Source organism: Spermophilus citellus, assembly GCF_964194105.1.
Source record: "Spermophilus citellus genome assembly, chromosome: 7".
In the NCBI taxonomy this organism is placed as follows: domain Eukaryota; kingdom Metazoa; phylum Chordata; class Mammalia; order Rodentia; family Sciuridae; genus Spermophilus; species Spermophilus citellus.
The window spans coordinates 159,580,726-159,607,969 of record NC_138188.1 but is presented as its reverse complement, the minus strand read 5'-3'; the positions used below and the strand labels follow the sequence as shown (position 1 = coordinate 159,607,969).

General features: G+C 51.3%; 1 protein-coding gene across 3 annotated transcripts in view; it reads left to right on the top strand.

Moving 5' to 3' along the window:
- The window catches only part of ERG (ETS transcription factor ERG), a 98,892-nt gene that overhangs the window by 58,559 nt on the left and 13,089 nt on the right, over positions 1-27,244 (top strand). For 2 of the 3 annotated variants that reach the window (XM_081300879.1, XM_081300881.1), the window contains exons 3-6: positions 5,261-5,412; positions 20,931-21,134; positions 21,921-22,001; positions 23,714-23,785. In XM_081300879.1, the coding sequence (XP_081157005.1) occupies positions 5,261-5,412; positions 20,931-21,134; positions 21,921-22,001; positions 23,714-23,785 (509 nt within the window). The remainder of the gene's footprint in view (positions 1-5,260; positions 5,413-20,930; positions 21,135-21,920; positions 22,002-23,713; positions 23,786-27,244) is intronic. The other variant, XM_081300880.1, reaches the window with a different exon arrangement.

Below are 27,244 nucleotides of genomic sequence, written 5' to 3'. Positions count from 1 at the left end.
CCTTTCTGGTCTCTGGTTGTCCGTCATCTCCAGAATCAGTGCTGAGCACAGGCAGCCTGGAAGGCGAGCCGCACGCCATCTGGATTCCTGCAGCGGAAGCAGCAGAGCTGTGCTCAGAGCACCGCTGTCACCAGCCTTCGCTGGCATGGGGGGGGGGTTCTTGGGTCAGTTAGGAGATGCTGCAAAGGCTGTAGCACCCGGCGTCACCCAGTTCTACCAATGAGATGCTGTGAGAGAAACTTCTCCCAGGTCTCAGCCCAGCGAACGCCTTGCTTCTGCTGAACATCTCGTTGGTGTTGTCCTGTGGACCCCTTGAGCCTTGAGGTCAGATCTCTTGCCCATTGCTTTGGCGGGTAGAAAGCTCAGGGATCAGCCGGAGTCCGGCCTCCAGAGCGGCCAGTGGCCTCGGACGGCTTCTGTCTCCTGATGACTTTTCTTCTCTTGTGTTTTATGATTTGGGTTCTCTCCCTTGGTCACCTTCTGTCTCATATGCATTTCTGTGGCCCACTTTAAACTTCAGAGAGTTTGAGGATGAGCAGGAGAGTGACATGTATTCAGAACACCGCACGCACACAGCATCACTTCAGATCTGCAGAGGAAACCCCGCGTCCCCGCCCCAGAGAGCCATCAGACTCCAAACCCCGGTCTGTCCATGGAGCTCTCCGGGGCTTGTTTCTCCCAGGCTCTGGTTCTGACAAACAGCTGTTGTTTGTTTGTTTGTTTGTTTGTTTGTTTTGGTACCGGGATTGAACACAGGAGACCTCCCCAATTAAAAAGGCCTCAGATTCGGTTTGGACCTATGGGGCTTGGCCTTGTCTGCCTTCTCGATTGAAATTCACCAAAATTTACAGTTTCCCTGATGTGCTTTGCCATGTTCTTTCACCATGGATTTGGAATACTAGTGTGTTTCAAGAGTTCAGTGCTCATGGTCTCAGATCATCAGTACTCCAGCCGCCACACAGGAGCAATTATGTGCTTGAGGCTCAGCAGGCCCGTTTAATTGGCAATGTCTGCAGTTACCAGAAGAGGGGCACCGCTCTCCACCGGCTTCCTCCTGAAGGTCCTGTGTCTCCCTACACCGTTTCTCTATTTCCTGGGAAGATGACAGTTGTGTCAAAGGCCATGGGACAGTGTGAGATTGCTGCAGGGTCTGGCCTCCTCCAAGTGCATCTCTGGAGGATGGTTAGGTATTTGGGCAGTGAGGCAGGCGACTCCTTGACACCCTTCTTGGCCATGTCTAACTCCATCTCAGAATTCTTCGTTCTGAGATAGTCTTCCCCTCTTGGGCTGACCCCACCATATGTGGAGCTTCTTCTCCTGTGCCTCTTCCCTCTCGTTGACCCTACGTATCATATGCGCTTGTCCAGACCAGTGTTTGGAAACAGGACCCAGACCTGCAAATGTGAATTTGAGCGTGTGGTTAAGGTGCGATGTTTTCTGGACATCTTTAAAGGAAAGTGTTTTTGAGAGCAGTATCTTGAACTGTGCTCATCTGCACTAAGGAAGTGTATCCCCCAAATGATAAGATACGTTTCATATCACCGAGTGATCATCCACTGGACAATCGTGTAATGCACAACCTTAGAATTGGCACGGGGACTGCTGCGACACACATATGCAGATGCCAAGAACACAGCGTTTGAAGGGGTGCTCTTTGCTAGCGCATGTTGAAAGTGGTGTATCAAACACCCCGATCCTCTAGTGGTGGGGCCTCTGGGTGGGCCGTCATGGTGCAGGTGGATTATGAGCCCTGGGGGTGGGGGAGTTCCTCCTGGTGACAGGCACTGCTAGAAGACACGGTGAAGGTGTGGCTGCTGGGCAGTGAGCAAGGGCAGGCTTCCAGAGTGCAGGTGTGCAGATGCACTCAGAGCACGACTTCCAGATGGATGCATTGCAACTCGGGAACCCTAATAGGGTCAATTCTTTGCTTCTGCAGGAAGTGCCCTGAGTTATTACTGGGCACTTCCCATGTACACATCCTGGTTTGCTGGGGAGTGACCACTCTCCAGGGTTGACTTGGTGGGTCAGGATGTGGACCGTGGTGCACACTTTAAACCAGAGCAAGGTGGGCCGGGGATCTTGGTGCCCATCTTGCCTTTCAAAGCAGAGTGGCTGAGCTTTATTTGTGGAGGTCTTCTCCGCACAGGGAAGGCCACGGGCACCGAGGTGAGGTCACCCAGTGAGGTCTCCAGGGGCCTCCTCCTGACTCTTAACCTTTGTGTATACTGTCCCCTCCTATGTGAGACCGACAGGCCAGCACCTGCCACCCGGGGCTGTGGTGAGGGCCATAGCTGGTAAGCAGGGCCACAGCTGTTAATGCTACTCTGTGGCTGTGAAGATTTCCAAGGGTGCCTGCAAGAGGACATGGCAATGAGAGTAGCTCAGACCTCGCTGACCAGCATTTGCTGAGCTTCAGATGTGACGCATTGGTTGACCTAGGTGAGCCCCTCTTGGGGTTAGAGTTTCCTTGGAGTTCCATTTAGGATGGCTTCCTCTAAAACTAAAGCTAAATACAAGTGGGGAAGAGGCTATATATATTTTTTTCATTGCCCTAAAGATACAAACTTTGAAATCAGCACCTGCTGGTCTCATTTGACTATTTGCTAGCATGAAAGCCAGGGTGGGAAATCTTAATGAGCTGAACTGCATTAGGTCATTGTAAAATGAAAACAAAATAACTCTGGTAAGTGTTGCCCCTATTTTAAATAGTTACACATATTTTTGGATAGCTCTGGTAAATGCATTTTAATGACTTATCCTGTCCAGATTAGGTGAGGAGATCTATTCTAATGCCATAGAAAAACTCTGTGATCCATGTCCAGAGTTCTTATCCTCAGGCATGGAAATTCAACTATTAAGAATGAAAAGAGTTGGGTACAGTGGCGCATGCCTGTAATCCCAGCAGCTCTGGAGGCTGAGGCAGGAGGATTGTGAGTTCAAAGCCAGCCCCAGCAACTTAGAGAGGCTCTAAGCAACTCAGTGAGACCCTGTCTCTAAATACAAGATAAAAAGGGTTGGGGATGTGGCTCAATGGTTCAGCGCCCTTGGGTTTAATCCTCTGTACCAGTAAATAAATAAATAAAAGAATGAAAATAAAATGAATCAATGGTATTCTGAAGGGTCCATGATCCTCAGTGTCCCCTGTTTTTACAATTCTGCCCACCTCTTGGAGCTTTAGCTTTTCAGATGGCCGACTCCCTTGCTGGGGAAGAGTCGAACAGGCTGCACTCACTCAGGGCTCCTGAATGGATGTGACGAGTGAATCAGGACTTTGTGGCTGTTGCTCTGATTACTCCCACGACCCGGGTACCATCTACCATCTAAAATCTCTTTCCTAAACAACCAAATCCCTCTAACTTCTCCTTCTTAGTAACTTCTCTCCTTGAGACAAATACACCAAAACATGCACACTCCACCCAGCGGGTGGAATTTTCCAAAGGAATAGGGAAAGTCTCAAGTGAAGATATTCTGTGTTTTGATATTAGGATGGGTCTTTCAGAGATAAATGTCTGAAGCCAGGAAAAACAGCATCAAGAGGAAATAATGCATGTGCCGCCGCATCGGAAACATACAGAATCCATGGGAACCCGACGGTTGATATTTTTGAATTTCCTCTGTGTTAGCACAGCTGTGAGCTGGCAGCCGCAGGGCGGTGCCTTCCCAGGCCCTCTGGAGGGCTGCAGTCCTGGGCAGCCCTTGTTAGATGGCTGCTGCTTTGTCCTTCTGGTCCACGCTGAGCTCCCTCCACAGGCGCCAGACACATTTGCAAGAGACACTGAGGATGAGCTTATGTTCACGATTTCCAGACACCGAAACACGCTTCCCAGGGTTCTGGGTTCTTGATTGGCCCTTCCTGTTCACACCCTGCCAAGGCCTATGGGTGTGCAAAGACCTCATCCCCCTCCAGCCCTGCCCTACCCTCAGAGTGCCCTTCAGCCCGAGATGGGTTTGACCTTTCAGACGTGAAGGTCAGGTCCATGCCAAGCCTGTGGTTCTAGGATTCTACAAGTTCACTGCAGAGCTCAGCCAGGAAGGTATGGAGAGGAACCCTGACCTTAAACACTGGGGTAGGGGTGTAAAATCCAGACAGTGAAGGTTAAGATTCCCCAAGAACCTGGCGGGGAAGCATCGTGTTGAGATGGGGAGGCATTTCTGAAAGTCTAACTTGGAGGTTAAAACCCTAATTCAGGGTCCCTGCCGCTGTGGGTCAGTCATCCGGAAGGCACTGACACATCTCTTGGGTTTCTGGCTTTCCCAGCTGGCGTTCCCCTTTAGATCCAACTCTACCATGTTCTGCAGCTTTCAAATTTCATTTAAAACAAACAAGTTTCCTCTTCCTTCAAAGGCGTGTTTGTTTTTCGGAGTGACAGTGGCCACCTTACTAATGGCAGACCTGAGGCTGACTGCTGACTCCTCTCTGTCCCCGCAGCTACTCACGCCCCCCCCTTCCCCAGGTCCTCGTGGGCTGCTGGGGTCCGCTCTCCAGCTGCCTCCCGGGCCTCAGCTCCCCACCCTGCCCTTCCTGCCCCAGGGTGAGTCTCCCGAATCCAGATCCTGGGACTGGCCGTGGAGACAGGGAGTCCAACACAGGGGCTTCATTCTGAGGTTTCGAGGGAATATCTAGAAAACCCTTGCTGGGCGCAGGTGCTGGCTGTGGTGGTGAGGAGGACAGCCGCTCACTGCTCCTGCACGTGCTCCGGGTCGGCTCCCACACGTAGAGCTGACCGGTGGTTTCAGAAGAAGCTGGCTGGAGAAGCAGGAGCCGGTGGCAGCTCGTCTCCCGCGAGTGTGCTGCGTGCTGCTTCTGAGGGGGCAGCATCGTGGCCGGCACAGGCTGCCATCGCCAGGCCCCTAGACAGGACTTTAGTTCTCCGGTTCTGGGCTCTCAGGTCAAGGTGCCGTAGAGTCCTTGGGTTGAGATGACCTGGTGGAGAAAGAGGGAGAGGGAAACGGAAGGGCATTGGGAGGAGCGCTGTTCTCCCGTCTTCTTGCCAGGGCGCTCACGATGAGGATGGGGCTCCACCCTCACGGCCCCATCTAACCCCACCCTCCCACAGCCCCCACCTCTCAGTGCCATCATGAGTCTGGGGGAGGGGCACAGCCTCCAGATCTCCTGGGCCCTGCACCTGCCCCCGGACCTTCTCTGCTCCTTCTGCCTCAGGCTCCCCCCCGTGCCCTTGCCTGGTTCCCTGTGACCCCAAGACCACGGAGCCAGCCCTTCAGTTGCCATAATCATGGAAGAATTTGTCTTCTCCCCCAGGAACTCCCCCGATGAGTGCAGCGTGGCCAAAGGCGGGAAGATGGTGGGCAGCCCAGACACCGTGGGGATGAACTATGGCAGCTACATGGAGGAGAAGCACATGCCACCCCCCAACATGACCACGAACGAGCGCAGAGTGATCGTCCCAGCAGGTGAGGTGCTCACAGCCACGCTGTGGCCGGCACCCACGCCCTCTTGGAAGGGTGGGCGGGCGTGGCCATGTGGGACCCCTGCTGTGGCCGTCGCCCTCCCTGGTCTGGAGTGGCCATGGAGAAGGGGGCTGTAAAGCTCATCCACGCAGGCCAAGGGCTCATGATCCCCCCAGAGCAAAGAAACGGGCAAGCCCACGTGCACACCCCGGCACATGCGTGTTGGAGTTTATGACACGTGGGAGAGCCGGCTAGCTCCCGACTCTGTCTACCTTGTAAGTGTGCACACCCATGTGGAAGGAAGGTGTCCAGGCCGGCACAACCCTCAGGCTCACGCACACTCACGTGCGCACACATGTGTAGACGTGCATGAGTCCACGGAAGGCGACCTTCACTCAGGGGAGCACCTTCCCCGAGGTGTCTGTGCCAATCCCGTCTCTCACGATGTGTGGGTTCTCGTCCAGTACAATGAAGAGTGGGAAGCTGTGTCCTGAACTCCAACACGCTCTTGGACGTCTGAAATTCTAGTTCTTGCTGGCCTGAAATGCAGACTGTAATAATCAGAGTGATTCTTTACCCCAGACCTAATCCAAACTCAACCCAAGGAAGAGCTTTCTTGACTTTGAGGGAAATGCCCAGAACTTAGTTATTTAGCAAAACCACGGGAGAAAGAACGGCTTAAAGCTCCTGGGAGATCTAGGCTGCAGAAAACCGGCACTCAGCAACGCAGCCAGTGCTCAGTGAGCGCCTTCTCTGTGCTCCGTGTCGTGGGAAAGCGTCTGGGGCTGACATGTGCTTCATAACTTCCCTGCTAAGAAATATGACGCACAGAGAGGCTAACTAACTTTTCCAAGGACAAACAGCCAATAAGAGGCTGAGTCAGAATCCCCTCCTGTTACTCATTCTAGCCATCTGACCACCTTCAGATCTGCCACAGGCTTGGACTTGCTGTCACCTCACCCTGGAACCCTGGATTCCAGGTCGTGCTATACCTCTTTCCTCATGAAAGCTCCGAGAATATACAGCCTTCTGAGCCTGTCCCCATGCGCCTGTCTGGAGTGCTCCCCACTGCACCCCATGGTGCTTAGTCCCCTGTCTGTCTGCTCCTTTCTTTCACTCATTCTCATCTTTCATTATGTCATACCTCAGTGTGAAACTTCTCTTGCTACCTTCCTCCCTCCCCAGAGGTGACCCTGGCAAAGGCCCTGTCTGCAGGGCCAAGCGCAGTGCCTGTGTGCAGTAGGTGCTCTGGAGGTACGAGCACAGTGCCTGCGTGAAGTAGGTGTTCTGCAGAGCCGAGCCCAGTGCCTGCGTGCGGTAGGTGCTCAGTGGATATTAACTGACACGGGGCACGGGTGGCTGCTGGGTGGCTCGACACTACTCATTCCTGGTTGTCACCGTGGCAGAAGACGTGCATGGTGACACATGCCCACACTCCATTTCCCCATGCCCCAGGTTCCCCTGAATCCATGTCTGTGAGCACAGTACAGACAGGATCAAGGCCACCACGGCCTACTTCCCCGTGCCCTGCATCAGACCTCACCAGTGGCTCCTGTTCCTTTCCACACAGGAGCATAGCGTGCAGAGGTCCTGTGCTCTGGGTTCCTCCCCAGTTTGTCACTGTGTGGCTTTCCGTGAACTGCCTGAAGCTGATGTGAGGAGGTTTGGTGTGAAGGGACCGTCCTCTGGGTTATGTCTGACTTTGAAGCACATGCTGGAATTTATGGGAGACAGGGATGGTGCTGCCCGCTGTGCGCCTTAGGAGAAGGACAGAACCGTGGTGCTGGTCATTGGAAGGGGGCCAGCAGATATCCAGGGCCACCCATGCCAGCCGAGCTACTGCCCAAGACCACCTGACTCGCCACGTGTCTAAGCACAGGGTCAGTGCCCAGGGGATGGGAAAGGCTGGCCATGCAGTGTCCCAGGCCCAGGTGCCTGTCTTCGATGTGGTACCTGAAAAGCATTGAGAGAACCGTGAGCCTGGAGGGGGCTGTGAGGCTGGCGGGGCCAGACTGGCTGGGCACGGACGGGGGCAGTAGAACTAGAGGAAGCCCGCCCGCCCGCTCCCCTGCGCCCGGCTCTGGGGGGAAATCATGCTGCCCCTGAGGCAGGTCCACTTTGAGTTGTGTAGGATGAGAGAGTATCTGAACGGCCCAGGTGCCAGGTGCTTTTCTTGTTCCTTATAGAAGGTGGAGGGGGATCCTGGTGCCCCTTTCACTGGCGAGGTTGATTTCCGTGATGCAGCTGTCTCCTTGGGGGGCATCCGACTTTGAGCCTTTCTACCTTATTTCTTTCTAAACAATTTCTGTTTAGGAAAGAGGAGGTGTTTCTGTGAGGAAGCAGCCAAGAGCCAGGGTTGTCCTGTTGGAGCGCGAGCATTCCTGTGCGTGGTGGGTGCTCACTGAAGGTGCTGGCGGGAGGGGACGGTGGCTCTGCAGATGAGCTGGGTTTGGTTCGAGGCTGATTTTCCCCCGGGGAAGGGGCTCTCCTGCCCTCCCTCCCCCGGTTGCTTCACGCCAGCGCAGGCAGTTATTCAGTTAACCGTGTTTGTAAGAGAGCTAGCTGTGGCTGATTTTGCAAGTTGTGAGTCTTTCAGTTATTGACCAAGTTTCAGGTGTGTGTGTTTACACAGGCACACACACGCACACACATGGGCTTCCTTGCACAATCTGGCCAGTCCTCCAGTGTGGCCACGGGGTTGCAGGACCTCAGGAAGTCCTACGAGCTGCATCCCTGTCCTCTGGCTCCAGCACAGGCACCTCACAGGCACAGCTCGGGCCTGGAGGGTTCCGGTTCACAGAATTCTCCAGATCCAGTTCTGTAGCGTCCACACAGCTCTTACTAGTTAGGCATGTTGCTTGGCACCCCAAAGTGCAAATCAGAAAGACAGCCAAATGGGAAAAAGCACTTACTATTCCTAGGCATTTGTACTCTCCGTCAACAGCAGAGACGTTCTGTCCTTCACGTCCTAGACATCGGAGTGGCCCAGATAGAGTCAGGAAAATGGGCGTGTGGACTGAGAGGTCAGAACACAGGGCTTGGGGCCCTGTTGAGGTCGGGATGGAGCACTTATATGTGAAACTCAGTTTTAAAAACTCAACTGAGGATTTGAGATTGACTTTAATATTCAAGAGCTGTAAAGAATCCTACAAAGTATCCCTAATGAATAAAAACCTACTGTCATTTGATATATTTACACGGCCTCCTACTTCAGAATGAATTTAAGAACATTTACGTAAATATACAGCGAAGAGCACTGTAGAATCAACTTTAAAGTAAATCAGGAGCTGGGGTTGTGGCTCAGGTAAAGTGCTCGCCTACCATGCATGAGGCACTGGGTTCAGTCCTCAGCACCACATAAAAAAAATTTAAAAATTAAAAAAAAATAAATACGGAGCATGGACTGAGGTCAGCATTTAACAGAGGGAAGCCAGGAGTGAGGTGCTCTGCACGTTGATACACGTGGGCATCGTGCTGTGACCACGCTCCCTGCCCTGCTGCGGGCACATCCCCAGCAGCCCCCTTGTGAACTGGAAGTGGACGGTGATCTGAACATGCCTGACCTGCTGCATGCCCTCGCTCAGCCTGGCCTTCCCTAAACCTGCCCAGAACTCTGGCCTTCGCTACAGCTGGGCAAAACCCTCTGGCACAAAGCCTATTTTATAATGAAGCTTTGAACATTTCCTGCAATGACTTAAATACTGCACTAACACGGGGAGCACAGAGCAGCCCCCTGGCCTCACCTGGTGTCACCCTGAGCCCCAAGCTGACAAGCAGATCAGGCCCCTCATGAGGCCCGGATCCCGTGCTCTCTGCACCTGTCCACAGCCAAAGGTGACCTGGCCACTCAGGCACCTGACTTCCAGGTGTTTCCAGCTCGGCCTCCCGGGGCTGTGAGCAAGGATTAGAGAACTGAGAGCAGCAGACGTGTCAGGGAGTCTCATCAACGCCTGACCTGACATTGGGACCTGTCCCCTGTGTGCCTCTGGGCTCTCGTGGCCGTCACTGCTGATTTAGGTATTGACGGGGATGTGCCAACCAAGCGGGAGACGAAGAGGAAGGCTCCATCTTCACCACTTTTCTTAAATGTTGCAAAATGCTGACCAAATGCAATCGGACCTCTGGCTTTAGCCACTAAGAGCATTTTGAAATACTTTTCTTTTTCCCTGTGTTATTCCCCAAAGTGCGGAGCAGCCAACTTCTCCAGATCTCTACCTTTTTTCTCTCACATTTGTACTTTCATTTTTAAACTCACTCACTTTAGGCACAAGCCCCTGTGTCGTCCAGCAGCCTCGGGGACAGAGCAGCCACGCTCCCCTCTTCCCTACTTCTTCATCCTCTCACTCACGAGGACTTGCACCTGAGAGTGTCTCCTGTGAGACCCAGACCCCCTCTCCAAATACTCACGGCTAGAACTTCCTGAGCTGGCCAAAGCCCGTGGTAGCAGAGGAGACCCACCCACGTGGCGTAGGCAGAGAGGACGCAGGGTGTGTGGCTAAGACGTTCCAGACCATCTTTGGACTGCGGATCGATACGACAGGAGGGCTCAAGAAGCTTCCTTGACACCAGCAGCCCACAGTCTAGGTCCCACACCGAGCCCAGGGTTCTCTGCCCCCCTGTTCTGACCCTGGCCACGCTGCTGGGCTCACCTCTGCCTTCTCACAGCCCGGAGTCTTGGTCCCTGCTGTTCCTGCTGCCAAAATGCCCTTCCACCCTCTGGACTGATGCATTCTTCAAGGCATGTTTGAAATTCACCCTGTCTGCAAAGTTGTACTCAATACCTTTGCCAAATTAACGGTTGCTCTTAGTGACATTTCCAATTCTTTAGTTAACACGCTTTATTTTGTTCATGTTGCATTCTCTAACGAATATAGATACTTACTTACGTAAGAATATGCCGTTTAATTCCACAAGGGTTTGAGAAGCCTCAACTCAACTACTGGTAAACATATGTCCCAAACAACAGATCCAATGAAAACTGGAAATTAATTAAGGCCATTAAAAATACCAATGGAAACTAAGAGCAAGCCAAGGAAGGATAAAGTCATTCTGACCACAGGCTTGGATAAGATACTGTAGTTATTCTTCTAGTACAAGCTTTGAGCTTCCTGGAAGCCAAGATAAAAAGAGAAATTGGGGGGAAATTATTCAAAAAGAAATTTCATAGGGAAGGTAATGTTTATCTTAGCATAGAATCCTAAAGGCAGGATCCCTTGACTTTCTGAGTGGGCTCCACTGAGGCTTAGACCTGAGCTCTTTCCCGCCCAGTTGCAGCACTGTATTTCATCAGCCCGTGGCTTGTGACATGGTGGCAAATGCTGAGTTATGTTAGAGAACAACTCACAGCAGACAGAAGATGGACACCTGGAGTGAGTCTTTGGTGGGGTGTTTGCGTGTCAAGACAGGATTTTGAGTTCTGAACATGAAAGAAGACCACAGAACTCTTGTATAATCCTCCCTCAATATGACACCCCTGAGCTGACCTTTGAAAGCAGATGCATGATAAGTAGTAGAACTGCCCACACTGGTGGCCAGTCTACTGTGGGTCTGTCTTACGGGCATTCTTTATTTACAAGCCTGTCTATTCTTTTGGAGAGAAAGCTTCCCGAGGTGGCAATGCAGGTGTCTGTGTTCTTGATCACCAGAGAAAGCAGGGGGCATGTGGTCTGCTTGGGGGGGGGGGGTTGGCAGCAGTGAAGGTGACCTCTTGGGTTAACTGTGACCCAGTTGGTGGGAACCACAGATTCCTGGGAGTCACAGGGTCCTCGGTGATCTTAATTCAGTGTCTTCTTTTAAACATGAAACCACCGAGGCCTAGAGGTGACGTGACTTTCCCAGGGTTGCAGGCACAGCTGGTGACCCTACACATCTCTGCGTCTTCTTCACCACACATGGAGCACTCCCAAGACTCCGTCCCACCACCCGACATCGTGGAAGGTGTTTCTATGAGCTTCTATTTAAGTTCCTGCTGTGGCAGGTCAGACAATGGAGCCACCACACCAACTAAAGTGGACATCCTCAGTCAGAGTCAATTATATTTGTAAAGTTATCAGCTGAATAGTGGTTGGGTCACAGGAGAGAGTGAGATATATATATTTATTAATATGCAGCTGCAGTCTCCGGAGCATGCACAATTGTCGGGCGCTTGAACATTTACTTTGAGGTGTTATCTCCAAATAACCCACTGGTGTAGGTTCTATTTATTATCATCCCCCTACAAAGAAACCAAAAGTAGGGGTGCTGGAAGGGCCGTGCAAGATGTCCTGGCCAGTAGTGTGGAGAGCCAGGACCCAGCCCAGTTCTGTGGACTCGTCTGAACCCTTGTTCCTGCACCACGCAGACACCCAGAAAGGGCACAGGAGAAGGGGTTCAGTTATGTGAAGGACCTGCAGGGTCCTTTCCCAAGAAGGCTTAGGAAGGAAGGAAGGGGTACAGAGGTGCCCACATGGTCTGCCATGGTGCCCAGCTGACCTGGACATGTCCACAGTGGAAGGACCTTGTCTGCTTTTCTTGAAACCCACAGTCTCCACTTTGAAAGGAGCTTAGATTTTACTTTGAGCAGCTGAGTAGATGCTGATGAATGCACAGAACACGACTGTACAGGCCAAGTGTCCCTTACCCGAGATGCCGGGCACCAGCAAGTGTCTCGGATCTTGGATCTTTTTTTTTTTTTAAATTTAGAACGTTCGCACACATGATGAAGACCTCGGGGGTGGGACCCAGTCTAAAACAGAAGTCGCTGTTTCACACACACCTCATGCACACAGACTGAAGGCCGTTTAGATATTCCTGTGCACGTGCATTTTGACGGAAACTCACATGAGGTCAGGTGTGGAAATTTCCATATGTGCTGCCATCTTGGAGCTCAAAAAGCTTTTATTTTGGTGCCTTTCAGATTTTAGATTTTCAGATTAGAGGGATGTTTAACCTGTAATGCCCATTTCACATGGTGCCATATGGATTGACTTTGACAATATGTAGAAAGGGCTTAAATAGCCCCTAATACCTCAGAATGTGACTTTATTTAGAAAGAGTGTTTGTAGATTCAATCCAGTTAAGGCATATTTACTAGTATGGGCTTAATAAAATCACAAACGTGGGAATTCAGACATAGACACACACAGAGGGGAGATACTGTGGCTGCACACAGTGGAGACATCATGTGAAGAGGGAAGGGATAGGAGTGAAGCCAGCACAAGGCAAGGGATCGTTCTACCCATAGTCTCAGAGGAGCAGTGGCCCTGCTGATACCTTGACTTCAGACTTCCAGCCTCCAGAACAAAGGGAGAATACATTTTTATTAATTTAAGGCACATGTTACAGCAGCCATAGGAAACTGATACAGCTTGCATGTTGTAATTAAAACACAGAGTGGATAAGAAAGCTCTAAGATATCTATGCCACAAGGACAGGGGTAGACCAAGGACAAAACTCTGGGGCACTGACATTTAAAGAAGGGACAAAGAAATACAACCCAAGCAGGGAGAAATTTTCAGGTGGAAGCCATTCTTTTGCTTCAACATTATGAGCTCAAGAACATTGTCATGTTGCCAAGCACTAATGGGAAGGAACAGGAAGGAAAAACAAAGGTCAGCATCAATCATAAGCTCAAGAAGAACAGAGCATGGCTCCATCCAGAGAAAGAAATTTGGGTGACATGTCAAAGATGTGTTTAGAGCCCAGCAAAAATAATTTAGTTATATAAAACCATTTCTTACAGACTTAGACCCTTTCGTAGGAAGCTGCACAATTTATATGGACAATTGAGCTTTGGACAGTTGATTAGTAATGCCTGGAGGGAAGCATACCAATAGCATGAACTGGGTTGATGGCTGCATTGAAAATGGGAAATGTTTGATTCTGTAACAAGTAAGCAGAGAATGCTCTAGATTCCAGTAAAACTGACAGCTTAGAAGGACCTGAGAATAACATTCCCTTTGCAAAACCCCTGGAAATGCAGCATGAAGTTCAACATCTTTTTAAGTGACAGGTGGATGGGGAATAAAGAATTCCTTAGGGACTAAACAAGGAGGGGCCTGAGAGGAGAGCAGCACCTTGTGTTGGCACTGGTTGTCTTGGGTGGCATGGATGGGGGTGGGTACCCATGTCCAAAGGGAGGAATCTAAGAGGAGAATAAGGCATGGGGAAGACGCAGCAGTAAACTCTGGAAACAGAAACAGATAGATGTGAAAATAGGTGCATGACGTGCACTCAGGAGGTGGGTGGAACAGGGACTTGAAACAGCTGAGGAGTGAATTAGAGAAAGTAGACACAAGGACGTTACTCGAGGCACAAAAACGGTGACACGGAGATGCAGAATAAGGAACAATGTGGAAATTTCCATCTGTGCTGCCGACTTGGAAGTCAGGAAGGACGAGATGACAGCGTCCTGTGTGATCAGATGGAAGTCCCGGAAAGGAGAAAACCAAGAGAGCGGAAGAGATCAAACACTGGAACCGATGGAAGCTAAGACATTGACAAATGGTGAATAAGGCCAACCTGCAAATACGGTGACCCCAAGTCAAGCAGGACAATGCAAATCTGCCCACACGGACTGTATCCAGGAGAGACGGCGGAACCCCAAAGACAGTGCTGTGTAAAAGCTCTGCAGACCAAAGGCAGGGTCAGTGACATTAAAATTGATCATATGTGTATAAATATATGTCTCTATGCATGACCACTTCTGATACGATGGTCATCTGTAGAACTCTACACCTAATAATTAGAGAAATGGATTTTAAATGTCAAGAGACATAAACAAAGATTGGCCATGGATGGTGCTAACAGAAAAGTACAAACAAGAATTCACTGGCCAGAGAGCAGTACAACTAGCAATCAGTAACAGGAGGATGAAGGGATCCATGATTCAACACTTTGAAGGGTCCAGAGGCAGCCTGGAAGGCAGGCCTGCTCCTTGAGGTGGCGGCTCCGTCCTCTGTGGAGGACAAAGGTATTGTCCCCGGCCCACAGCCCTCTCTATCCAGCCTGCTTCAAGAATGGGAGCCCCACCCTCGGGGAGCAGACAGGCAGTTCTGAGAGTGTCTTGGACAGAGACGGGCCTGGGGCCTGGTTTCATAAACAAAGACCTCCCCAGGCCTGTGATACGGCTTGGGGACACATTTTATTCAATTTTTTTTTTTTTTTTATAATTGAGGGTGGCTTTTATATCAGGAAAGCATTAAATCACACTGATATTATTCAGCAAAAAGGTCACTCAGGACTTTCATTAACACCACCTTGGCCCTTGTTTAATCTTGCTCCTCGTCCCATCTCTCGAGGGGCCTTGGAAATACTACGCTGGCCTGGGTGAGGGGTGGCCGTGGCCTGGGGCAGTGTGCACCCTTTGGCCTGGTTTCAGGACCGACTTTACATTTTCCTGGTGGCACTGGAGCTCTCCTTGGTCAGACTCCTGCCTCGTGGAGGATCAAACAGCTCAGCCCTCCCCCACCCAGTGCCGTGTCCCCGGACTCCGGGAGCTGAAACTCCAAACCTCGGTTCTTGTGAAGATTAAAAGTCAGACCCCCGAAGTCATGCAGAGAACTTTATTATGAGCAGCAGGGAGCACTCTCAAGGGAGACGGTGGCTGTCTCCACAGGACCGCACAGGAAGCAGCGCTGTCTGCAGATGGACCACTGCTTGACGTTTACCGGCCCCTTCAGTCTTTGCAAGTCAGGTGTTCAGCTCCTCCATCACGTAGGGTGTGGAGTTTTTGACCTTAGTTGGTCCTCTCTGGAGCGGTCATGGTGGCCATGCTAATCAGGGGGCTTTGTCTACAAGTCAATCCCATGTTAATGTGGGCGCTGGGGTCAGTAGCTGGTCAGAAGTGACCCTAGTGTATCTGAACACTAACAATAGCTTATAGTAAGTGCTCGGTATCGCCTTCTTAGATTCAGTTACCTTCCTTTCCAGACAAACGGAGACACCTCTAGCCATGATCCCTAGCTCCCCACACCTCAGTGGACCCTGTCAAGAGTCCGTCCCTCCAGCACTTGCCCTGCCTGGACTTCCCAGCCAGTGCCTTTGCTTCTGTTGATTTGCTGCAGAGCAACTGCCGCCCTTTGCTCTCTTGTCCACTTTGAGAGTTGTTTAAAGAAGACCCTAAAGTAATTTAAAGAACACCTCCTCCAGCATCTCGCTGCTCTGTGCCAGCCACCACCTGACCTTGGCACCCTCACCCCACCGACGTGATGGACAGGAGACAGTGCGTCTCCAGAGCGCCGAGCATGATGGTGCGCTTCACTTTATTCTTTGTTACACTTTAAAAACTCGGACATCCTGAAAGAGGGTTCAGAGACCTTATGGGTTCTTACCTTGTAACCCAAGACACAAGAGGCGGCCGGGAATCATGGCCCCGTTCCCCTGGGCTGCGGGTTTCACCGTCCTCCTGCCCGGGAGTCGCGCAGTGGCGATGACAGTTCTTTCCAAAACAGTGGCTGCAGGAGACGAAAACAAAACGACTTATCTTCTGTGGTTCGGGATTCTTCTGACAGCAGCCACTCCAAGAGTTCCTTAAAACAAAGCGATAAATCAGACTTTTAGGTTTAAAGGAAGAGGTGGCCCCAGCGATTAAATATATTCTTTCATTTTAGCGGAGTTTGAGACACAAAATCCAACATGTTGACGAACCCCTTTTCTGCTCCACGTTGTGGTTGGCAAAGTGTTTTCACATGCATTATCTCACTGACTTTTCAGTTTCCCTAACATTTCATTCAATTACCAAGAGAAAAAGAAAATTGAATTCCAGAAATTCCAGTTTATGTTCAGTAAGTGGAGGACTCTGAACCCCAATGTGCAAATCTGCGTATCCCTGCCCCAGTGAAGCCCTGTTTCCATGGCTAAGTTTTCTGTGCCGGGGGTCGTTGAAGACGTATTTTGATCCCTCAGAACTTTCTAGTTTCACTTTCAGTCACTCCTGCTAGGATTCGAGTAATCTCTCTCTGTGATGGTGGGGCAGAGCGAGAGGAGGCCCGTGGAGGAGGGCAGAGAGACTCTCCTGGGGCTCTCTGTGGAGTAAAAGGTGACCCATGGATGGCAGCTAGGCCCCAGCTTACGGGGCACCGTGTACCACTGCAGCATGCGGGCCTGGTCCGGGCAGCTGGGGGTCAGAGGGGGCTGTGTCACTGGGGCAGGGCCATGTCTTCAGTCTCATTGTCACTTCCCTGCTCACAAGATGTGTCCTGTGAGAGCATCCAGGGCAGTTGCCCAAGGAGGGGACAAGGCCAAGTGAGGGCAGGAGAAGGGTCTGGTCCTCCGGGCAGTAGTCGGTGTGGGGCACAGGCACGGGGTGTTGGTTCTGGAGATGGCAGGAGGCTGTGGGTGGCTGCAGGGAGGGCGGCAGGTGGGAAGACAGCAGGGACTGGTGACCGAAGACTGCAAGCTTTGTGCTTGGACTTGCCCCTGGCCCCTGCCCCCGCTGCGGCACCCAGAGGAGGTCAGAACGGCTGTACCCAGACAGGTCAAATATGGACACCCTTATTTCCTCTGCCAGTGTCCCTTTCGATTTTCAGCATTTGCTTATAAAACAATTTGTATTAACAAAATGTAAAAGAAAGTGAGACTAAATCTTTACACTCATGAAAGAAATTTCATAAAAACACTTGAACATACACCGTCAGCCTCTCTATCTGTGGGTCCCACGTCTGCCAGTTCAACCAACCGGGTATTGAAAATACGGAGAACAGAAATGTGTCTGAACTGAACATCTAGGGAGATTTTCTGGTCATTTCTGTATCTGGGTAGAATAGCAACTATTTACTTAGTATTCACGTGGGTTTGGTATTGTAAGTGACCTAGAAATGCTTCAAATTATGCAGGAGGCTGTGCATAGGTTATGTGCAAATACTCTGTCACTTCACATAAAGGACTTGAACATCCTCCAGGTCTGGCACAGGAACTAATCTCCTGAGAATGCTGGGGATGTTTCTAATTCCTGGTTTTCATTGTTTAAAATAGAAAATACAGTTTTATAAATAATTTTAACCAAAATTTAGAAAGAGAAAATGTAGTTAATGGCAAAGAAAAATCTGAAATACCCTCTCCTTTCTCCAGACACAGCCACTGTCATTTTGCTGCAGGGCCCCAGCTTCTTTCCCCACAGATTGCATACTTAAAGACCCAGCTATATTGCAATACTGTTTTGAACTTTTAACTCTAGTCCTTTGAACATTTTTTCAGATCCATGAATATATTTTAGCAATGTAGCTTTTAGTTTCTAAAATCACAGGAATATTCCTAAATGAACCACAACTTAACTCGTTCTCCTTTGCTGGAGGTGTAGGGGTTTCCGGTGTCTTGTTATTATAAACAACACTGCAAAGAGCATCCTTGAAAAGCCATCGTCTAGTATTTCCTTAGGATGAACTTCTAGAAATGGGATGTTTAAGCCACGGACTGTGACCATGTTTAAAGACATGGAAATGTGTGGTCAAATTGTTTATCAGAAAGTTGGTAGAGAGTTAAACTCCTTGGCAGTAATTGAGAATAACCTTCCCCTAGAGGAACAGGAGCATTTTAGAGGTCAGGACACGTAGGGTGACTGCACCTCATCTCCTGAAGGACAGCTGACTGAGGTACGAGCACCTTGGCATCGACTGGGAAACCAGGGAAGGGTGCACCACGGGACCCCAAAGAGACTGGACTTCTCTTCTGAGTTGTCTTCCTGCAGTGCACTTCACCGTTGAACTTGGAGCCCGTGACTTTTAGGAGAGGTGTTTATTCAACATTTTGAGGACATGAAGAAGAGAAAATCCACTTCCAGAATCAACCAATTTCTAGGAATTAGTTGTACCGAGGAAATAGCCCTCCCATGTTGTTACTAGGAAAACCAAACCAAACCAAACGGACAGATTGACTAGTGCCTAACAGAGGTTCTCACTGGGAGTGACTGGAGTGGGGCTGTGGGAGGTGGGGTGTCCCTCTGTGAGGGTGTTTGGAGTGTCTTCAGCACAGAACTGAGAATAAAGTGTTCAATCGAGGGTATCCTGGGACATCAATATGATCTGTTTTGGGATAAGAAAAAGTCCATATTTTCTATAAAACTAAAATACCCCAAAGGTTTGAGCATGCTGTCCCTGAAAGTAAAACCCCTACCCAGGACAAAGAGCTTTCTGAACTTCCGTGAGCTGGACAGTGTTAGCCTTCGACATCACACTCAATTTCCACAGACGAACAACCTGTTCCCATATGACAGAGCAGATGTACAACAGGGAACCCCCCCTCCTTGCTCTTTGCACCGCCATTTGCCTTTTTAGAGATGTTTTCTTTGCAGTAAAACCAGAGCACCCTTAGATTTCAGTGTCTGCACCCTGGCTGCTGATTTAGAGTGTGTCCCACGACTCACTGGCCTTGTGGAAGGTGCATGTGCCCTGTGTCCCAGCAACTCCACACCACAGTACTCACTCCTGGTCAGTTTCCCCCAGTATAGAGTGAGAGCCTGGTGGAAAGGTGCTGTGTGGTTCAGCAGGTGGGGTGGGTGCAGGGAGTCTGTGTTTCTAATTAGCTCCCCCCTCAAGCTGGGGCTCCCAGGCCAGAGGATCGCACTTGAATGGCGAGGTGCTGGGTGTTGGGTCTGAACCTTGGTGCACATTGGAGTCTCCAGCAGGGGCCTTTCACACCTTGGATGCCCAGGCTGCTCTCCAGCCTCAGTACACCAGGACCTCCGTGGTGAGGCACTGCAGGTCTTCAGTCTTCCCAGGTGGTTGCAAGGCTGGGGACCAGTGCAGCCTCCTCCACGTGGGTGCAGGGAGACAGTGGGGATATTCACACAGAGGACGCCCAGGGCTGCTTCATGACTGACTGTATCTGCCTGAATTCACTGGGCTACATCTTGCAAGTAGAGTGCTGTGGGCCCAAAGCAAGCCAGATACCATTTATGTTAACTTGAAAAAACGCAAAACAATAAGTGTTGTTGATATGGTAAAGAATTAAGATTCATAGAGGAACGCGGCATGAATTCACTTCAGGGTGATGGTGACTTCTGGGGTGTCCAGGAGGGGCATGGCACGGGGAAGACTCTGCTGGGTTTGAAATGACTTCTTCCTTTCAGCAGATAGGAAGGGGAGGAAGGGAAGGGAGGAGGGAGGCAAAGGGTGAGAACCAGAGCAGGGAAGGACGGGAGGGAGGGAAGCCCTGGTGATGGGCAGCGGCCTGTGCTCACGCTCACTCGGGTTCCTCCTGGCACACTCAGGTGGCTGGAAACGTTAGTGGGACATCTGGCTACAAAGTGGCCCGTGCCACTTCCTCATTTAGATGACCAGAGGGTGTGGCATGCCTGGCTTCCGGGGCCTGTCCAGAGCCCGAGGTCAAGGCTCCTTGGCCCACAGGAAGCAGATGCAGGGGGAGAGGGGGCTCCTGGTGGGGTCCAGAGAGTGGAGAGTGGCAGGACCAGGATTCGGGCCCCTCTGCCTGCCCAGGTGTCTCCGAGCACTCTGGGGAGCAGTCTCGGGGGAGACCCTCAGCTGGGGCTGTTTACAGTTCAGGGTCACCTGCTCTGGTTCCCTGGGGCCTGCCCTCCACGTCCTGCACCCGGGTCCCCTTCCACGTGGCAGTGGAGCGTGAAGACACTCTCTGTACCCTACGGGGGTGTCTGTGCTCCAGGCTCTGGAATGTGGAAGTCACTCACTCAGCCCGGCTCCTGCAGGTGCCAGTTCATCGCAGGAAAAGTCTAACTGGCAGCTGACAGCTAGCAGTGCTCACTCTCAAGTGCAGCTAGGGTTTTGGGTTCACCACCACTTCGTGGTCAGTGTTTTTATGATTTTTCTAATCCATAGTGAGTGTCCCCCTGCACGTGTATTCTAACTCTCCAAACATCCCAGTAGTCTGTCAAGGAAGAAAAAGTTGCCTTTTTGTCTTATGCATTTTTAAATGAATAAGTTAAAATGAAAGTAAATGGAAAAATAAAGAACTAAAAATATCCCTGGTCCCTATGGGAAACTTTACCTGAACCTCAAAAGAGGTAGGTGGTATGCATAATCCTCACCTTCCAGAACAATCCATGTAAAGACATCTCACATCTGTGGTCTGAGTCATTTCTCTTTCCCCCAAGACACTCTGGAGCAGGCGCTGAACCCTGCCTGAGGCGGGCACTTCTGGAGCAGGGAGGAGGCTGCTTTGAGGCTGGGGCTGGGCTGGGCTGGGGCTGGGGCTGGGCTGGGGCTGCTCTGAAGTTGGGGCTGGGCTGGGCCAGGGTTGGGGCTGGGGCTGGGGTTGGGGCTGGGCTGGGGTTGGGCTGGGGTTGGGGCTGGGGCTGGGGCTGGGCTGGAGCTGGGCTGGGGCTGGTCTGGTCTGGGCTGGGCTGTGGCTGTGGCTGGAGCTGGGCTGGGGCTGGGGTTGGGGCTGGGCCTGGTCTGGGTTGGGGCTGGGGCTGGTCTGGGCTGGGGCTGGGGTTGGGGCTGGGGCTGGGGCTGGGGCTGGTCTGGTCTGGGCTGGGCTGGGACTGGAGCTGCACTGGGCTGGGGCTGGTGCACACTCTGCCCTAAAACCTGTCTTCAGAGGTTGATGGCAGATGTTTTTCCCCTTTTCAGATCCCACGCTGTGGAGCACAGACCATGTCCGGCAGTGGCTGGAGTGGGCAGTGAAAGAGTATGGCCTTCCGGATGTGGACATCTTATTGTTCCAGAATATCGATGGCAAGGAGCTGTGCAAGATGACCAAGGACGACTTCCAGCGGCTCACCCCGAGCTACAACGCTGACATCCTGCTCTCCCACCTCCACTACCTCAGAGAGAGTAAGCCGCCCCTCCCCACCAGGAGCACTGGCTGTCCCCAGGGGCTGAGGGGCCTGAGCTGCAGAGGGTCCAGACACAGGGGTGGACAGCAGCTTCCTGCCCTCCCCCCTTGTCTGTTTCGGACCCAAGGGGACAATGTGCTAGAAGGTCGTGGACGTAGGTGAACAAGACGTCACCTGTGAGAAGTAGTGAGTGCTTTTCTTTGAAGCCACCATAGCTCAGTGCCACCTCCCGCAGGTCCCTGTGGGCAGGAAGGTGGAGTGTCCCAGGGAAAAGACACATTCTGCGGTCACACTCTCACTGGTCTCCACAGTGCCCTAAATTGAAATAGAAGCACCAGAGCAAGGTGCCTGCTTGAGGGGACTCTTCCCAGAAGCGGAGCCAGGGCCCTTCACGCCCAGCCCAGCACAAGGAGGGAGGTTTTCACTTCATCAAGACAGTCAGTGTCACCGGACGGAGGGGGCATGGCATACTGGTGACCAGGCTAGGGAACCGAGCATCTGCAGTAGGCTTTAGTTCTGCACCGCCAGGCATGGCCAGGAGAGCGTGGAGGGGCAGAGACCTCCCCTGCATGGCTTTGCCCAGTGTGCCAGTCACCTCTCCCTGGAGAAGGGTGGCCCCGATGGGGGTTGAACATGCTGAGCGGGTGATGTGGGTATTTCCCCCAGTCCCTGATGGGAGCACGGTGCTGGTGGTTTCCTCTCTTTCTCTCTCTTTTCTTTCTTCTTTCTTTTTATTAAGGGAAGACTTTTTCATTTGGATGTTGCTCTTTGTTGTGTCTTGTAGCTCCTCTTCCACATTTGACTTCCGATGATGTGGATAAAGCCTTACAAAACTCGCCACGGTTAATGCACGCTAGAAACACAGGTAATGCCAGCCCCGCCCACCCCAGGAGGAGCACAGGGCCCCGTCTGCAGGTGCATGCTGAGGGCGAAATCAGGACCAGTCAGGGCATCAGAAGGCAGGACACAGGGCAGTTGGTGGTCCTTGTGTCTAAAGGAGGTTGAACTTCAGCCTACCTTGGCTGGATTACAGCATTCTGCTGCTGGTCCCAACGCGTCCACCTTTCTGACTACAGAATAGACACGGACGGCTTGTTTGGTGTAGTGGGATCCCCAGTAACCTCCATTTTCCCCCACTAGGATTCCCAAGGGATTGCTTACTACAAGTTGGGGTTGTATTTTCCTTCCTGATACAGTTTTGGGTCATCAGACTTGTCTGGCTCGGACGTGTTTGTTGGGGAAAGGCAGTCAGAGAGGAGAATGTCTGTTACTTTTCTGGAACTTTGGCTCTGAGGGAAATTCTGCTCTGACTGGAGAGTAAGATGGTGGTCACTGACCCCATGCCTCTCTCTCTAACCACTGGTTCTACACTTCACCTATTTATGGTCAGGCCTGGGCCTACTGGGGTGGAACCCAGAGCTTCCTTCTGGCTAACCCTCCTCCCTTCCCTCCGGCTCAGTTGAGCATGGGTTCTCTGTGGGTGGGTGTGCTCTTGGTCTGCCTCCGTTTCCTCCCTCCTGATGGAGTTGCTGTGGAAGCGGGGCCACACACCGCTCACCCACTGGGTAGCCTGCAGGGACCCTCCACAACCACCCAGGCTAGGGGGAAAAACAGCAAGGCCTAGAGGCTTGGTGGGCCTCAAAAGCAAGCCAGCCAGCTCAGGGGCCACCCTCCTGGAGAAACACAGCCATTTCCCAACTGTCCAACCTTCTATTTGAAAATGTGTAACCTGAGTGAGTCCTAGTTTGACTGTTATGATGAAATTGCTGTTTCTCTCATTCTGTATTCAAAAGATCATGCTTTTAATGTAACACAACAAACGCTTCGAGTTGGTAGTAGACCTTTTCAATTCAACCTGCTAATGATCTTGTGGCCAGAAACAACAAATAACGGGCAAAGTAATGTCCTCCTCTGAGGAGACACCTTGGAGCTACGCACATTTTCTGATAATTTCACAGTCACTAAAAAACTCTAACAGTGAACGAAAATTTCAAGAAAGCTCTGAATTCATTAACTTTATATTGTTAAACATAAAAGCATTCAAAAAGCAGGACAATGAATTCCAAATGGACTGAATGTTGAAAAGGGAATTTTCTCAGCTGACACTATGAGCATTGATTGAAAAGGGAATGAGAAAACATGCAGTTGAGTAGCCGTGGGTTGATTTCTAATGATATCCATATAGTCCTAAGCAAAATATTTCCAAGTCCCTGGTACTATTTTCTAAGAGATCTGTAAAATATTTTATGGGTTTTTATACAAATTGGGGGAAAAATGTGCACCACAGAATTTTTTTTTTTTAAATAAAATGAAACTGCTGGCGGGTCACAGATGAAGCTCTGGGAAGAAGCTGTGAAATTGAAACACAAAGTGCTTTACAGCGAACAGAGCACGGGAGAGCAGGCTGCTGCGCACTGCAGAACCCGTTTCTGGGCCCGGTCTTGCTCATTCCCCTGAGGCCTGGTGAGCAGCTCCCAGGTGGTCCTCCTCCTGGTCATAGGGCAGGTGGACTAGCTGAGGCTGAGATGGACAACCTCCACGCAGACCTTCACATGTTTTGTCTTTCCTTCTCTGCAGGGGGTGCAGCTTTTATTTTCCCAAATACTTCAGTATATCCTGAAGCTACGCAAAGAATTACAACTAGGCCAGGTACGCCAACAGCCCTGCGTGACCTCCACTGAGAGAGCCCAGATGTCCCGCTGACATCCGGGACCTAAGTCCCATGTACAGAGAGCCGATCCCGGATCTGAAATGAGTCCCCACAGTCTTATTGCTGCCCCTGTTGATTCAAAAACTAAATCCAGTCTAAGCACAGCATTCAAAGACCCCAGGAAAGGCGTCTGAACTTCTGAGTTAGAAGAACATTAGCTCTCTAACTCGCTGCTCTGAAGACAGATGGGCAACAAAGGCACCCAGGGTGCCTGAGAAAAAGTAATACGTGTAATTTCGGGTTGATGGAAGGACCGCTGTGTCATCTTTCCTCGGGGGCGAGCACAAAGCAAGAGGCATCCCCAGACCTGGAGTGACCAAATTCCCAGCTTGGCACAGGAAGCCAATCTTTAGGGCAGGAGCATAGGATAGATAATACTTACCTCTGAATCTTACTCGTAAGAAGGTTCACTTAGGTGGTTGATTTACATGTCACTCACCCAAAAATAAACGTTTATTGAGTGTCTCTTAGTGCCAAGCATGAAGTTAGACCCTGGGACTATAGACACGAACCAGACCTCAGGAGGCTGGCTGTCTTTGGAGAGCTCACCTGCCTACTGGGCTCCTGGGTCTGTTCAGTGCTGAGTGCCCCCTGCAGAGGCCACAGAGGGCACAGCTGTGAGCCAGAGGAAATGCTTGAACTTCTAGATGCTTCAGTAGAGCACTTAGAGCCAGAGGAGCAGACAAGGATTTTAAATGCTTAACCTGGAGAGCTGGACCTTACGGCAGAGGCCCCCTGTAGCTGTAAAACCCAGAGGGGGCAGCCGCAGGAGCCGGGAGGGATTCAGCCCACCTGAGAGGTGCCAGGAGCTTCCCAGGACTGGGCCCAGGCCCCAGGAGGACCAGGCCTTTGCCAGATGGAGAGTGAGCAGGAAAGGGCACCTGAGACCGAGGGTGCTGCCATCCCTGGACACCCGTCCCCTCAGCATCTTTAGGACCACCTGGGAGCTAAGTGTACTAGTGCCAGCTCCAGGTGGAGGAGGTTGTGATCCTGGGCACTGGCTGGTTTCTCCCTATTGAAATGTGGAACCCGTGTCTTCCGAGACCCAGGCTGCCCTCTAACTCTGTCCACACCCAGCCGCATCAGCCTCAGCTGAAGTGGTCCGAGTGGCTCTGCGGCTGCTTTCCCATGATGAGGACGGGGTGAGGAGCTGGACGGGCGTGGACCAGGAGCTCTCTGGGGAGGTTTCTACCTCTGTACTGCCCTGTGACTGCCATGGGGACTCTGCTGTGATTTTCTCTCCCCCAATCTGAGATTAAAAGCTTGTTCCCCTGCTCCTGGGAAGCACGGTGGGAAGGCTGAGCTCGCGTCCTTACCTGTCAGGTTAGAGGCCATTGATATGCCGAAAGGACCTAGAGTCTGCAGTAAACCAGATGGGTCCCGAAGAACCCCACCAAGTGTATTGAAAACGAAAACAAGTACCTTGCCTCTGGCTCTAGAGATTTCTGAGTTCACGGCTAGCAAGTGCGAGTGGGGGTAAACACAGGGAAGGGCGGCAGCGACCTTGTGAGCACTTCAGAGGTGTTCCCATCCATACTTTAGAAAAGTAAGCTTATCTGCAAAACCTTTGGCCTTTAAGAAATGGTCAGTTGGGCTGGGGATGTAGCTGAGGGGTAGAGAGCTGGCCTGGCAGGCATGAGGCCCTTGGTTCAGTCCCTAGTACCTCCTCCCCCTCAAAAAACAATGAATTAACTTTTAAAACTCGTTTGTTTAAAGCTGTCTCATGGATATCACCTGCTGAGTTTCAAGGCCTGGGCTTGTGAGCTCATGTTGTGAGTTGACCACATCATTGGCCAACTCTGTTCGCCTAACCCATTGGTCAGACCAGCTGATTGGTAGAACAGCAGGCCCTGCCATACTTTCTTCATGTTTTGGAATGTGGTAGACCCAGAAGTTGTGGCTCACCCAGAAGTATCAAAAGGAGGGTGGCAGCAGAGGAGATGCTGGCCTCCCTCTGTCCCTCAGCCCAGGGAGGGCCAGGGTGACAAATTCCAACTTCACCCATTGCTTTGATGGTGCCCTTCCATGTGCCCATCGTTTAAGCAGACTTGGGAGGTCTCACACTTTCACTGCTCCCTTATTATTAGCACAGTCTGCTTCTGGGACTTGATTTGTCTTTAGAAATTCCCATTTTGATTACTACTACTGTCATTATGAAAATGCATACAAGTATTGGTATCTGACTTGTAAAGAATGTAAATCAGACTGGAGAAGCCAGAGGACTATTTACTGTAGGCCAGATTCAGGGATTTGACCTTTTGGCTCAGCCATCGCCAAGAATCAACCACTCAGCCGCAGGGCCTAAGAGGTTGGGATTGGGCCTCAGGGAGAATGGGCCTGGTACTTGTGATTCCCAGAGTGGCAGGGGTCACAGAGGAGGGATCACTGGGAATCTAGCCCTGTCCCTGTGGTCAGTGGCTTTCAGAAGAGATGACGGTTGGCTCTTAGACTCTAACCTGGGAGTAGAGCCCCAAGTTCCTGTCCCCTACACCTTGTGATCTTCATGGGATGAGGCACAGAGGACCCTGGCTGGCGTCCTTGTGCTGACCCTGAACCAAGCCAGGTTTCTAGCAGAAAGTCTGTCGAGACCCTTCTGTGCATTCGGCTGTTCACCACAGAGTCCCTGTAGGAGAAGCGGGATGGTCTTCCCGCTGTGCTAGTCTGCATAGCATTCTCCTTTCTGTGAGGCCCTTCCACCTGCAGGTATCTCCGTCCAGTCCTCCTCCTGGTGCCCCCTCCCCACCCTGCCTCCTTTCCCTCCTGCCTTGGGTCACCCCTTCCTGGGCTGCTATCCCAGTCTGCCTTTTCCTTTTATCATGGCTGAACTTCCTCAGTGAATCATTGATTCCAGAGCCCCTGTCCTTCAGTCCCACCTCATGGTTGGCCAAGACTGTTCAGTGACCCTGCAGGTGGCCACCTCTGGTCAGTGCTCACCTCCTTTGCTCATGCCTCATCCCTTCTAGCCCCTACTTGTCCCTATACTTTCCTGATTCAGAACACACCTTCCTTGACCCCTGTATGGCATTAGCACTAAGATCAGTCTCTATAAAATATTGGCACAGAGACACGTTATTTTACATACTGTGGTTTTATGGTCATTATTGTACAGTACTGTGTTTTTTGAGTTGTCACAGTTATTGCTACCAGAAACCCTTTCCTCCTCCTCTGTAAACACTTTTCTCCTTTGCTAATTCTGCTCCTTTTGAAGCTACAGCCCCTTGAGATCTCAGGATAAAAACAGGTGTGAGCCACAGAACATTGCAAAGTATTCGACCTCATGATGCACCATCTGCCTGGTCTCGTAGGAGCAGTCCTACGAAGTTCCGTTCTGTCACAAGGGTGACATTCTACTAGCACTTCCTTCCTCCTGCATCACCATGACAACTCGGATATCTGGC